The sequence below is a fragment of the Pecten maximus genome, chromosome 9 (genome assembly GCF_902652985.1).
Source record: "Pecten maximus chromosome 9, xPecMax1.1, whole genome shotgun sequence".
Lineage (NCBI taxonomy): Eukaryota > Metazoa > Mollusca > Bivalvia > Pectinida > Pectinidae > Pecten > Pecten maximus.
This window is the reverse complement of record NC_047023.1, coordinates 42,699,097-42,711,574: the sequence shown is the minus strand read 5'-3', so window position 1 is coordinate 42,711,574 and position 12,478 is coordinate 42,699,097. Positions and strand designations below refer to the sequence as shown.

Below are 12,478 nucleotides of genomic sequence, written 5' to 3'. Positions count from 1 at the left end.
GACTACATCGTCACTCAATACCTACCAGCTAATAAATTGGTTGGGTATTATTGGGGTTTTATGATACTGATGAGTCGGAAGACTCAAAGTTTTTAATAAAGACTTGAACTTAATGTCTATGAAAAATCATGCAGTATAATTGATAACGTAAGTATGTTTTAAACATATTTAATTGACACACCTGTAGGAGAACCCGTTCCTCTGTCAGGTGTAGGTGGACTGATGTTTACGATTAAGGAAGGATTTCCCCGTCCTTGAATAGACTGATCAAGAACTCAGTATGAAGTGCGCGCCCACATACAGTGTACAAGCTCTACATTAATCACCACGATTTTTAAGTAAAGTTCACATTTTAAAACTTTATCTGCGCCGACCTTCAAAAAAATACGTGTCAGCAGGCTATAAGAAACATGACAGGATTCGAACAGAAAGCGTAGGTGTGGTATCGTAACTAAATATGTAATCTGATTAAACTACGTACTACACCTGAACATCTAAAATGATAAACGATGGATAGTTTAGTCTGATGTACCAACACGTCAACATATTGGTATTAGTTTGGAAATAGAGAGACATCATAAAAATACACCACGGCGTCAACACACATGGACAAAATACACCACAGCGTCAACACACATGGACAAAATACACCACAGCGTCAACACACAGGGACAAAATACACCACAGCGTCAACACGTCAACATATTGGTATTAGTTTGGAAATAGAGAGACATCATAAAAATACACCACGGCGTCAACACACAGGGACAAAATACATCACAGCGTCAACACACAGGGACAAAATACACCACAGTGTCAACACACAGGGACAAAATACACCACAGCGTCAACACACAGGGACAAAATACACCACAGTGTCAACACACAGGGACGAAATACACAACAGTGTCAACACAGGGACAAATTAAACCACGGCGTCAACAAAGGGACAAAATACACTATAGCGTCAACACACAGGGACAAAATACACCACGGCGTCAACACAGTAACAAAATATACAACAGCGTCAACACGGACAAAATACACCACAGGGTTAACACAGGGACAAAATACACAACTGTACCAACACAGGGACAAAATACGCCACGGCGTCAACACACATTGACAAAATACACCACAGCGTCAACACACATTGACAAAATACACCACAGCGGCAACACACATGGACAAAATACAGCACGGCGTCAACACACAGGGCCAAAATACACCATAGCGTCAACACACAGGGACAAAATACACCACAGCGTCAATCACAGGGACAAAATACACCACAGCGTCAATCACAGGGACAAAATACACTATAGCGTCAACACAGGGACAAAATACGCCACGACGTCAAGACACAGGGACAAAATACACTATAGCGTCAATACACAGGGACAAAATACACTATAGCGTTAACACACATTGACAAAATACAGCACGGCGTCAACACACATTGACAAAATACAGCACGTCGTCAACACACAGGGCCAAAATACACCACAGCGTCAACACAGGGACAAAATACACCACAGCGTCAACACAGGGACAACATACACCACAGCGTCAACACAGGGACAACATACACCACAGCGTCAACACACAGGGACAAAATACACCTCAGCGTCAACACACAGGGACAAAATACACCACAGCGTCAACACAGGGACAAAATACACCACAGCGTCAACACAATTACCACAAGGTCTAAAACAAAGGGACAAGTGATTATTTCAACGTCCTATATGGACCATTATCACGTGGAAAAAGACATATATTAAACACAAAATTCAAAGCGAGAACACGCTTCATTGAGATGTCTTTGAAACGCTGGCAGAAACATTGCAAGGACAAAAATACCACAGCTGTTTGGTTTGGGTTTTTTTTTATCGTCCTATCTAGAGCTACATGTCTTGTTGTTTCTTTTTCTTTTTCGCTGATATCACGGCCGCAACATTATGAATGAAGGGAAACTTAAACAAAAACTGTACCACAGCCTCCTCATCACGCAAGTAGGATAGACATGAATGACTAATTAGTAGATCTCGTCTATAATTAGTAACTGTATCTAGGCACAGCGGCACACACACAGTAATCATGACCGTTTTAAAATGACGATTCCTGGACTTCTGAAACTTGAGGCCCAAACTTCGTATATCAATGTTATTGGGATTATTAGGATTTTGACGTTAGACAAAAAGGGCGGGAATCGCAAGGTTAACACGGTACGCATCCATATGATTTGTCATCGAGATGATTGGTTGCTGGTTGCTTTGCACGATCGTGCAGAGTTGAACTTGTGATCCAGTGTTTCCGGTTGTGCGTCATAACCATGGGGGTTGGACGTGGCGGGAGGGGAAGTGGGGGCAAGGATGTTGGACATGTGGTTAATTTACTCCACAAATAAACTGTTTAAAATGATCGTCTAATTGGTGGCTAGTGAAAACGACCAACTTAAATATAAACCATCTTAAACTTTATATCCATTCGCCTGTTAGTGTCGCACATCTTAATTGTATCATAGCATTGAACTGTTATTTTTTCTCGTCCGTTGCGTATATCCAGAGACGTGTATATCAGATCTTTAACTCTGGAAATGTCCATATTGTACAGAGTTGTATCGATAGGCTCGTGTGTAAGATCATTAAAGCTGAGCTAAGCACGAATGATATAAATCTACACCAGTACAAGATCGATAGTGCGGGAAGTCGCCAGAGGGCGTTTCATGATAGTTTTATGTACATGTACATACTATACTGATAATCTTCACGGCAAATAATAATACCCCAAATCCATGTCTTTGTTTAGCTGGCGAAAGTTCTTCTCTATTATAGTGCTTTAAATTAGTGTACAGATTTCTTCAACCGTAGCGTCTAGTTTCGTATCCATGCGCAGTGGAGATGAAATAAGGTCATTGGCTATCGTCGCGCGCAGCGTATTATGAACAACGGGCAGACGACATTTTACATGGCAGGTCCACTATATCACCGCGGTCCTAGGGTTGCCGCCCTGCTCGGATGGTGAGCGCTACCCTGTCCCCCGGCGACACAGGTAGGTGCTGTCACCTTTTGAAGTGACCATTTGGCAGCTGGACTAATGGCGAGGCATTAATCACAACAGGTGGTATACACCGCTAATAGTAAATAGTGGAAATGTCGCTTGGCAAAATACCGAGAGAGAGAGAGAGAGCCGTTCATGATAAATATATATATATCACAACTTTTGGGTTTGCCACAAAATTGTCACTTTCACTGAACAAACGTACAGAATAATCACACTCAAAGGTAGTTTTAAAATACATGTCGTCAAGTCCGTTTGTATAACGACACAGATACTTATATATCGCTGTCTAGTCAATTTCCAGGTTGATGTGGTTCAAGGCGTTAAATTCTGACTGTATACATATAATGTTACGAAGTTTGAAAAAGGTAGCTTATTGTGATTGTCAACAAGCTGAGTAGCCTTCGGGTAAATAAGGGGCTCTCGACAAGGGAGAATAAGTAACAATGTATATACATACACTGTACAACGCGTGTATTACATTGTATGCATTTATAAGTTTATAAAGTAATATAATTTTAATGTCATATTATAAATATTAAGGACACTATATAAAAAACAACTACAACAAAAAAGTATAACATTTGTATTTTACATATCAGCTTAATTTACATAACCTGTCCTTTCAAACATATGTTTTAAATATCACCATGTTCCATTATGTCTTTATAATTTTCAAACCTGTCATGTATATTTGTACTGTAACAGCATATAATATTATTGGTAAAGAATGCTACCAAATTTGATTAATATCATTGACCTAATTGTAACTTCAAGGTCATTTAAGAGGTCACATGGTATTGATCTAGATAGATGACATTGACCCACTAAAGCCCTAAAGGTCAAAGGGTAAAATGTTAATATCTTTATTTAACAACTTTGAAATGCCAGGAACAAGCATTACAGGCTCATGATATTTTGCTTGTACCTTACTCAAAGTTACTGTGAACAGGAGCAACCATATTTGTTTGAATTTATATAAATGACCTTGACCCTGACCTTGACCCATATTCAGTTCACAATGGTAAAGTTCAAAATGATTTTATAAAGTGTCTTGGTTCATTATATCTTACTTGTAGCATTGTATATCATTATGCTGTTTGTGATTAAAAAAAACACCATGTTTTTGTTCAAATAAATTGCCTTGACCTTTAAAGGCAACATAAGGTCAAACAAGATTGAATGATTATTGATATTGCGACATATTTTAGGATCACCACTTTCTTTGTTGTGTCTTTCTGGGCTAGCTGTATCTTCTGATTGTAGTGATGTTAATAATAAAACTTAAGAAATAGAATATAAAAGACAACAGTACAAAAAATTAATTGGCAATAGATGTGAAATATGATTTTGAAACTCTTGTGGCAAAATTTCAATCAATACTACAATATCCAGATATTATGAAGATGGGGGTATTGGTATGTTGGCAAATACATATTTTTTTACCTGAAATACTTGTGAAGTTTGACAGCAATAATCCTCTTCTTCAGGTCATCCATGCCATCCAGCAGACCTTTGAAAATGTTTTCGACTCCCTAAATGAAATTTGACTCTCAGGTCTGAAAGGACATGTCGATTTGACCTTGTTTGACCCTTCAGATTTTGAGAAATGGTGATTTGACTTCTGAAATTGCTTAAAATCAAGGGTGAACTAGAAGCCGTTACACTTTTTAACAAGTTATTACATATAGCTATTGCAGTCCATTGAAAACTGCTATAAAAAGCTATTTTGTTTTCGTACTTTCAAAGTTTGCGATGGGACCCTTGGTTTGTTACCGGATAAATAATACCCAAATAAATTAACTTTTGGGACTCCTATATTCAAGTTCTTGACTCGTATGCTTTTTTCATATGGGACCGAGTACTATACCGCAGTATATCTCTTGAAATTTGGACTTAACAAAATTTTGGATATGTCATTGTGTCCTAGACTCACTTGAAAAAGTCCTTCAGAAATAAATGTTACAATGCATGACTCGTACTTACTGGTTTTTACAGAGAATTACAAGTACAGATTTGGAACACCAGAGTGAGTAGTCGTCTTATGGCATCCATCGAAGATTCTGATGGGGAATCGGCCAAAGTTGTGTCACCATTACATAGGAGTGCTAAAGGTATTGGAATCTGTGGTGGTGTATAAGTGTACTTGATAAGTTGAATTTAATCGTTGCTATATTATGACACTGCAAACTCTCCCACAACTTTCATTTACAACATTAACAGTTTTGTGAAACAACAAAATTTCCTCCAAATCCTGATCTGTATAATTAAAAAATGAAAGGAAACCTGTTTAATAAATGCCTAGATTGAAAAGCCAGCAATTAATCTGAAGGGTTTAGAAATGATGAACAGAGCTAACAATTATATTTCTTCATAAAATCTGTTAATGAGGAAATCAATTTTCATATCAGAAAGAGTTTTACGTTTTATTCCAAATTTCCTTCATCTTTGATCGGAAAAAACCATATAATTCATATGATACCATGTCATCATCATTAATTGTTCCATTGTACATGTGATTGTATATTATGAAAACTGATAGTTATCAACAGGGCTTTTTCTCGCTGGTTTGGGATGGGGCCTTTTGGTCTCATTTTGGGAAGAAAATTGGTAAATTGGGAAAGATTTTCTCATGAGTAAACTGCAAATTTTGGGAATTTGTCTTTAAAATGAAATAATTCCAACTGGGAATGGGGCCCATTAACAGCCCCATGAAGCCCTCAGAAAAAGCCCTGTATCAATTCCTTCTGTTATCAGTTTTGAAGAAAATTTTCTTGGTTTTGTAATGTTTTTGTTTGAAGCAATAAAATAAAATGATTTTTTTCTAATGTAAACTTTATTTCATTCAGAAGTCAACATTAAATTCATAACAACGCATATTACAGTACAAAAGAATATGATCTTGAAACAAGTCGTAGCTTCTTATATAAATCTGTTCTTATTCTTTTTATAGAGTTATTATACATTTACAAATTTGTTAAATGTATGAAATGATTGATAATTAAGGTATATATTGCTTACATTTCAGAATTAGAGAAACAGTTTGACCTATTGAAGTCGTATTCGGGACCTACAATTTCCGTAGACAAGAGAAATATTTTCTTGGAGGAAGAAAGTTTCTTGGAGACATTTCTAAGGTGTTTGATTTGCCGGGAACTTTTTAACGCTACTGACCGGCCTCCAAAAATTCTGCCTTGCCACCATACTCTGTGCCTACAGTGTACTTTGAGACTTTACCAGGGGGAAGTTGATTATCAAAAGAAACAGACGCATGGATTTGTCCCAGTCGCTGTAAGTGTTGTCTGCCCAACTTGTCGGAAACACTTTATCTCGCAGGAAGCAGGCGTAAAACAACTTCCAACTGATCATCGAGTTATACAGCTCATAGACTTTGTAAAAAACACTGAAATTGAAATAATTCAATACTGTACGAAACATCAACACCAGCACCTAAACTTTTTCTGTGAATGTTGTTGTTACCTGGTGTGTAGAGACTGTACTATCCTTGATCATAAAGAAAGTGACGGCCACACCGTCCTCGATATCGAAGCAGCCAAAAAGAAATACATCCAAGTCATAGACGAAGCCATGGCCGAGGTGCAGTCAGAAAACACTGCCTTGAAGGAAAAACGTGTAACTGTGGAACAGGCATTAGACACCATGAATAAGGAAGAGGAAGGACTGACAGAAAATATTAAAGAATCCTTCAATCGATTACGGAAACTTTTAGAAGAGAGAGAGAAGGAATTAATTGAAATGGCAGGAGCGAGTGTGAGCACTGAAAAACAAATATTGAAAGACAAAGTAGATGAAATTGACACCAGGTGCAAACTTCTTGATACAAAATACGAGGAATTAGAATCTTGCAAAACTGAAAAAAATGTTGATAGACTGTTCAAGGCTCAAGAAGATACGAAAACCACCAAGGAACTACCACAGATTAGTATAGAAGACATTGATTCATGTGTTCAAACCCAGTTTACATTCAATGATAGGGATGAGAAATATCTCTCAAACAGAATAAAAAACTATGGTGAAGTGGATACATATACACAAATCGAGTCCTCAAAACCAGCTAGTTCGTCTAGCACCTACGGTTCATCATCCTATGCAAAGTACGGAAGTGCCACCTATGGCGGGTCATCATCCTACGGCAGGTACACACCAAGTTCCTATTCCAGTAGCAGTGTGTATGGCTACGGCAGTGGCAGATCATATTACAGACCTTAGGCCGAGGCATAACAAAAAAATGTTTCCTGTTACCATATCAACCTTGACATTTTGTGCCAAGCCAAGGCGTTTTTTTCAAAGAAGCACTATTCAAATCATGAATACCATCCTACGTAAATATTTTCTGAAAATGGAATTGTTCACCTACTAATTTTATTAAGAATGTATGGTAACAGAAACAGTTTTTTGTTTGGCCTTGCCCACAACACTGTATGTGATAGGCTGGAACTAGTGTTCAACATGACCAAATTGGCTGGCACTAAGAGTACCTGGGCAGTTGTATACGACTCGGTTGACCTTGTCCGGGAACAAACTGACAGGGAGAGCAAATCGGAACAATCTCATGCTAGTTATACTTATATTTTATCTCTGTTTCTTCAACTAAAACTCCAAAAATATTAACACTTATTATTATGCAATCTTACAATAAATTGCCAGCTGCTTTAAACCAATATTTGAAAAAGGCTCTATAGAACAAACATTGGACAAAAACTGTTATGACGTTCTTCAGTTGCACTGCGATTTCTTTTAATCAAAATAGTTCCTGGAACTTCATATTATGAAATACATGTAGTTCAACTAAAGTAAGTTTGTACGTCAACCATTTGGTCTCTCATTCACTTATGAACAATGCTTCAAATTTAACAATGTTTTCTTTAGTTCAACTTTAGTTCAATTGTTCTCAGAAGTTTTCATTTAGTCAACTATTTTAATTATGGTTTTTATAGTATGATCATATGGTTTATATATCAACATTCCTAAATAACGCCTAAACTTAGATTAGAGTCTATATTCCAATAACTGTGCCATCTTTTTTTTTCTCCAAGTCATGACAGATTATTAATTAAAACTTGTAAGAGGGAGAGTGTCTCTATTATATTTCAATAACATAATACTGCTTAATATGTAATGTTATTTTTTTGTAATGGTTAGGTAATGCATTGTTGAGGAGTGAAATATCATTAATAAACAATAAATTATGCAATGACATGAAGGCCTATCAAAATTTTGTGAAGAAATTCTAATTCCATAACATGCAATTAATTAAACAAATATGAATTAAAAAATGAATTCAGAAGTAACAACTTCATTTGACTGTTATTTGCAATTAAAACAAGGAGTTAAAACGATTTTCAAAGTATACAATATATAGAGGATATCTAACAGTGTCTTCAGAAATACCAAATATATTTCATGTGTGGGGTTAATATTTTGATACACGAGTGCGACATAGCACCTGTGAAAAATATCAAAATATTAGTGACATGAGTGAAATATATTTGGTATTACTGAAGATACTGTTTGATATTATGTTAATAACATTTTATAGCAAAATCTACCAGGGCAGCTTTTAAGTTCTTGCATTGTCGTTTGTAAGCAGTGCTTGGATTGGTAAAATCAGAAAAAGTGGTATTTTTCAATAGCAAAAAATTTCACTTAATTTGTAGCATAATAATTTTCGATATTTCACTGGTAAAAATGTAATAAATGACTAGTTTGCGTCATCTTTCACCAATTCAACTTTTTAGGTTGTAAGTAAATCTAACTGAGCTATTAAATGAGCTTGATAGGCTTCTGGTGTATGGTACTGCAAGATAAAGGGGAAGTTTGGGGTGTGATTTTTGGAGATTTTCAAAAGATATCCCAAAATATACAAATAATATAGTGTGGTACTCGAAATGTCAATTTTAAAGTTTTTAAATACTTGAGCAATGAGACAGGAACCACGATAAGTACAGGGTAGATCTGTTTATTATATATAAAACGGATCTACAATTTCATCCAACACTGTACAAACATATAGGAGAAATACATAGATACCCGAGAACAGTTTGTCGATATCAGAATTATAGAAATTACTCTCAAGATTTTTAATCTCCAGGTATCTTCCATACATTCTAAGTTAAATTTTTCTTTGTCATAAATCAAGTGGAATAAATACTCCTAGGCTCGACATTTTGTATATATGCTAATACATTTATAGTTTTGTTCTACTAGTGTTACAAATTGAAAAAAAAAATTCAAATGTTTTATTTTTTATCATGATCAGCAAAGTGTTTTATGGGGCCATTGTGCATATACTTATTACAGTTTTAAGATTTATGCTGCCATGGTAAATTATATATATATTGTATGATTTGAAGAATTGCGTTAACTTACTTTATTAACCCAGCAGTAAAGCCATGTCTGGTAATAAGCCCACCTTTGTCTATAATTGCAGTTAATTGAAAGTGACGACATGTGCTGTTGTTGTACTGCAGTTCACCCACTTCTTGCTTTGAGTTGAATTTTATGTACTAGATGTTCCCCTGGGCTTGTAAAATTAAAGGATTAATTTAGGTTTATTATAAATACTACAACTTGAAATGGATCTGTTTCATCATACAGAAATTCTAAACATTGCCATGTCCACAAACATTAATGTGTTCAAGCAATTAAATGAAAGATAATTTTACTGGAATCCACATTTAATAAGATTCACAGTTTGAATTTAGCCTTTGTATTATTTCACTCTTATATTTGCTCAAGTTGTCTTTTGAAGCAATCAATTAACATTACAAACCACACAAATATAGAGGTTATCAAGGAATGATTTTGAATAATGATGGTGTTAGTTTTTATATACTTATGTATATTCTCCAAGCTTCAGTTGAGTTGTGTAGATTTTTTGCGAGTGAACTCATTAGAAAAAAAAATCATGTACAAATCTGTCATTGCCTGTCAATGTGAGAGATATGATTATGATGCCTGCCTATACGGTGGTACATGTCCAGATGTTGTTCTATATAAATGTATGTTTCAGGAAAAGCTAGTACATTGGTGTGTACTTTGTGTTTTACTAACCAGTGATTTCCGACTAGGAACAATTACGTACAGAATAGCCGTGACAGGGTAAGGGTTTATAAACCACTCCCACGTCTTCTATTGTAGATGTGACTTATATAAATTGGAAGAATGCTTTATATCATAATTCTTTTCCTTATTTTCTGTCTTGAATTACAGGGACTTGTCACAAATTTCTAACCCTTTGTCTGTTTATTGATATTGTTTTTTTCAAATTGATGAAGACATTGTGTATCATTTAATAAAAAATACAGTTGATTATCACTTGAAAAAAATTATCATTTAATAAAAAATACAGTTGATTATCACTTGAAAACGGTTAGCAAATATATATAAATATTATGTTACATTATATTATATAAATAAAAATCGATATTATATTTGTAAGAAAAACAAAATTTCCACCAGGTCTTTCTGCCTTCACAAGCTTATATGTGCATTGTTATAAGCTACAGGTATTTCTGGCTTGGTGATTAGGTGCTGTAGATCCTGGCTTTGAGGCCTGGTCAAGGCAAAAGTAATAAAATTGTCTTGTATCACTTGTGTTGTTACCTTAGATAAATATAAACTGAGGTTTTGGGGGTTTCTGCCAAGTCCCTGTGTCATGAATTGTTCAATCTTAAATACATGTACCGGTAATTAGATTTGCTTTCTAAGTCCTAATATTTTGTAATTTTTAATCTGATTTCGTTTCTGAGAATCTCGATCTGCACTGCATTTGTTATGATTGTACAAATATTCTATAAACTTTACACCAGGGCGTATGCTTGCTCAGGGCTTGAGTGAAATGATATTTGTTGTAACACAAAAATCTGTGATCTCCGTATGTTATGCTTGCCTTATTATGAAAAAAATATTCTATGACAATAAAAAGCAAAAGTCGAATAAGTCTTTAAATTCATTTTTAGCTCACCTGGACTGAAGGTCCTGTGAGCTTATGCCATGGCGCAGCGTCTGTCATCCTAGTTTGTATAAATAATGATTCTGACCCCCTAGAGGCCGTAGGGGCAAAATCGCTACTTGCTTAAACCGCACCCATAACCATATACATTGCAGGGCATCAAGAGGTAAACACAATCCCGTCATAAATGTAGGCCCTGGGGTCTTTCTCCACCCCTAGGGACTTAGTTTCTTTGATATATCTTTGAAACCATTGATATCCCCACCCCATAACCATATATATAGCATTGTCGGGCATAAAGAGATAAAAACAATTGTGATGTAAAAATAGGCCCTGGAACCTTTCACCACCCCTAGGGACTTAGTTTCTTGACTGTATTTTTGAAATCTTCAAGATCCGCACCCATAACCATATATATAGCATTGTTTGACATAAACAAATAAAGCTATTAACAAATTGAACATGAACATATTTTGACTTTTGATCAAATCCTGCCAGGTGAGCGATACAGGCCTTTTGGGCCTTTTGTTAACAAAAGCAGTTTGGTAGTTGAGTGTGGAGCAACTTCTCTAACAACAGATGATGGAGATCTGTTAAAACACAATTTATAAGTCAGGTCGTCTGCCAGGTTCAGGTTTGTGCCTTGATTTATACTTGGCTCAGATGTTTGCTGATATCGATGTTTGTTTAATTTTGATCGAACTAACTGAAGGGTTACCACCATTATTGTATTGTTATCTAAACCTTTTCCTTCTGTTTAAAGCAAATTTCCTTTGTTGAGTCAAGCAGAAAGTGTACATTGGAATGGCTCATACAAAAGCAAAGTCAGTTGTCAAAGTCATACCAACATTTGATAATCTCCGAAAAGTCTGTTGATTGGAAAAATTCATCTCAAAATGTACTAGTTAGCTCATATAGCTCAATGTGACGGTGAACTTATGATTATGTTATGGTGAAGGATCTGTTTTAAGTAGTACATCTGTTAACTTTATAATTTTGAAAACTACCGGTATATCATGTGGCCAGAGGTATCTGGGATGGAGTGCAATGTTTCCCCGATACGAATGACCTTGACCTATTCTCAAGGTCCTATTCCAGAAAACCCTAAGATGCTGTTTCTTTATATAAATAACTGATCTTTTTTTAAAGGTTATAGACATAGAAAAGCATTTGATAATCCCAAGTTTTCCATGACCTAGAGTACAGATATTTGGCCTGTTGGATGGAGTGCTCAAGTTTCCTAGTCAAATACCTGAACTCTATCAGAATCATTTTCTGGGAATATCTCGATTAAAAACACTAATAGCGTTTTCCTAAAGCAACTTTCATATAAGGTCAACATCAAAATATATTGTACAGAATAAACATAGAATACTGACACGTCAGCAAGATCATCTAGATGCACCTGTCTCTAAACACAAATGTACTGGGTTACTCTCC

General features: G+C 35.7%; 1 protein-coding gene across 2 annotated transcripts; it reads left to right on the top strand.

The window, feature by feature from the left end:
• The first annotated feature begins 2,327 nt into the window (after positions 1 to 2,327).
• LOC117334335 (tripartite motif-containing protein 54-like) lies at positions 2,328 to 11,022 on the top strand. Of its 2 annotated transcripts, none has more exons than XM_033893887.1 (3): positions 2,328 to 3,054; positions 5,062 to 5,177; positions 6,092 to 11,022. In XM_033893887.1, exons 2-3 carry the CDS (start codon positions 5,108 to 5,110, stop codon positions 7,291 to 7,293), a joined length of 1,272 nt encoding a protein of 423 aa, XP_033749778.1. In that variant the 5' UTR covers positions 2,328 to 3,054; positions 5,062 to 5,107; the 3' UTR covers positions 7,294 to 11,022. The 2 variants fall into 2 exon arrangements, with proteins under 2 accessions (XP_033749778.1, XP_033749779.1); XM_033893888.1 differs by having other exon boundaries at positions 2,328 to 3,123.
• The last annotated feature ends 1,456 nt before the right edge of the window (positions 11,023 to 12,478 follow it).

Bases quoted from the DNA above. Each gene is read 5' to 3' on its own strand.
- LOC117334335 (XM_033893887.1), top strand. From the start codon at position 5,108: ATGGCATCCATCGAAGATTCTGATGGGGAATCGGCCAAAGTTGTGTCA. The intron at 5,178-6,091 runs GTATTGGAATCT...CTTACATTTCAG, and splicing joins ATTACATAGGAGTGCTAAAG to AATTAGAGAAACAGTTTGAC.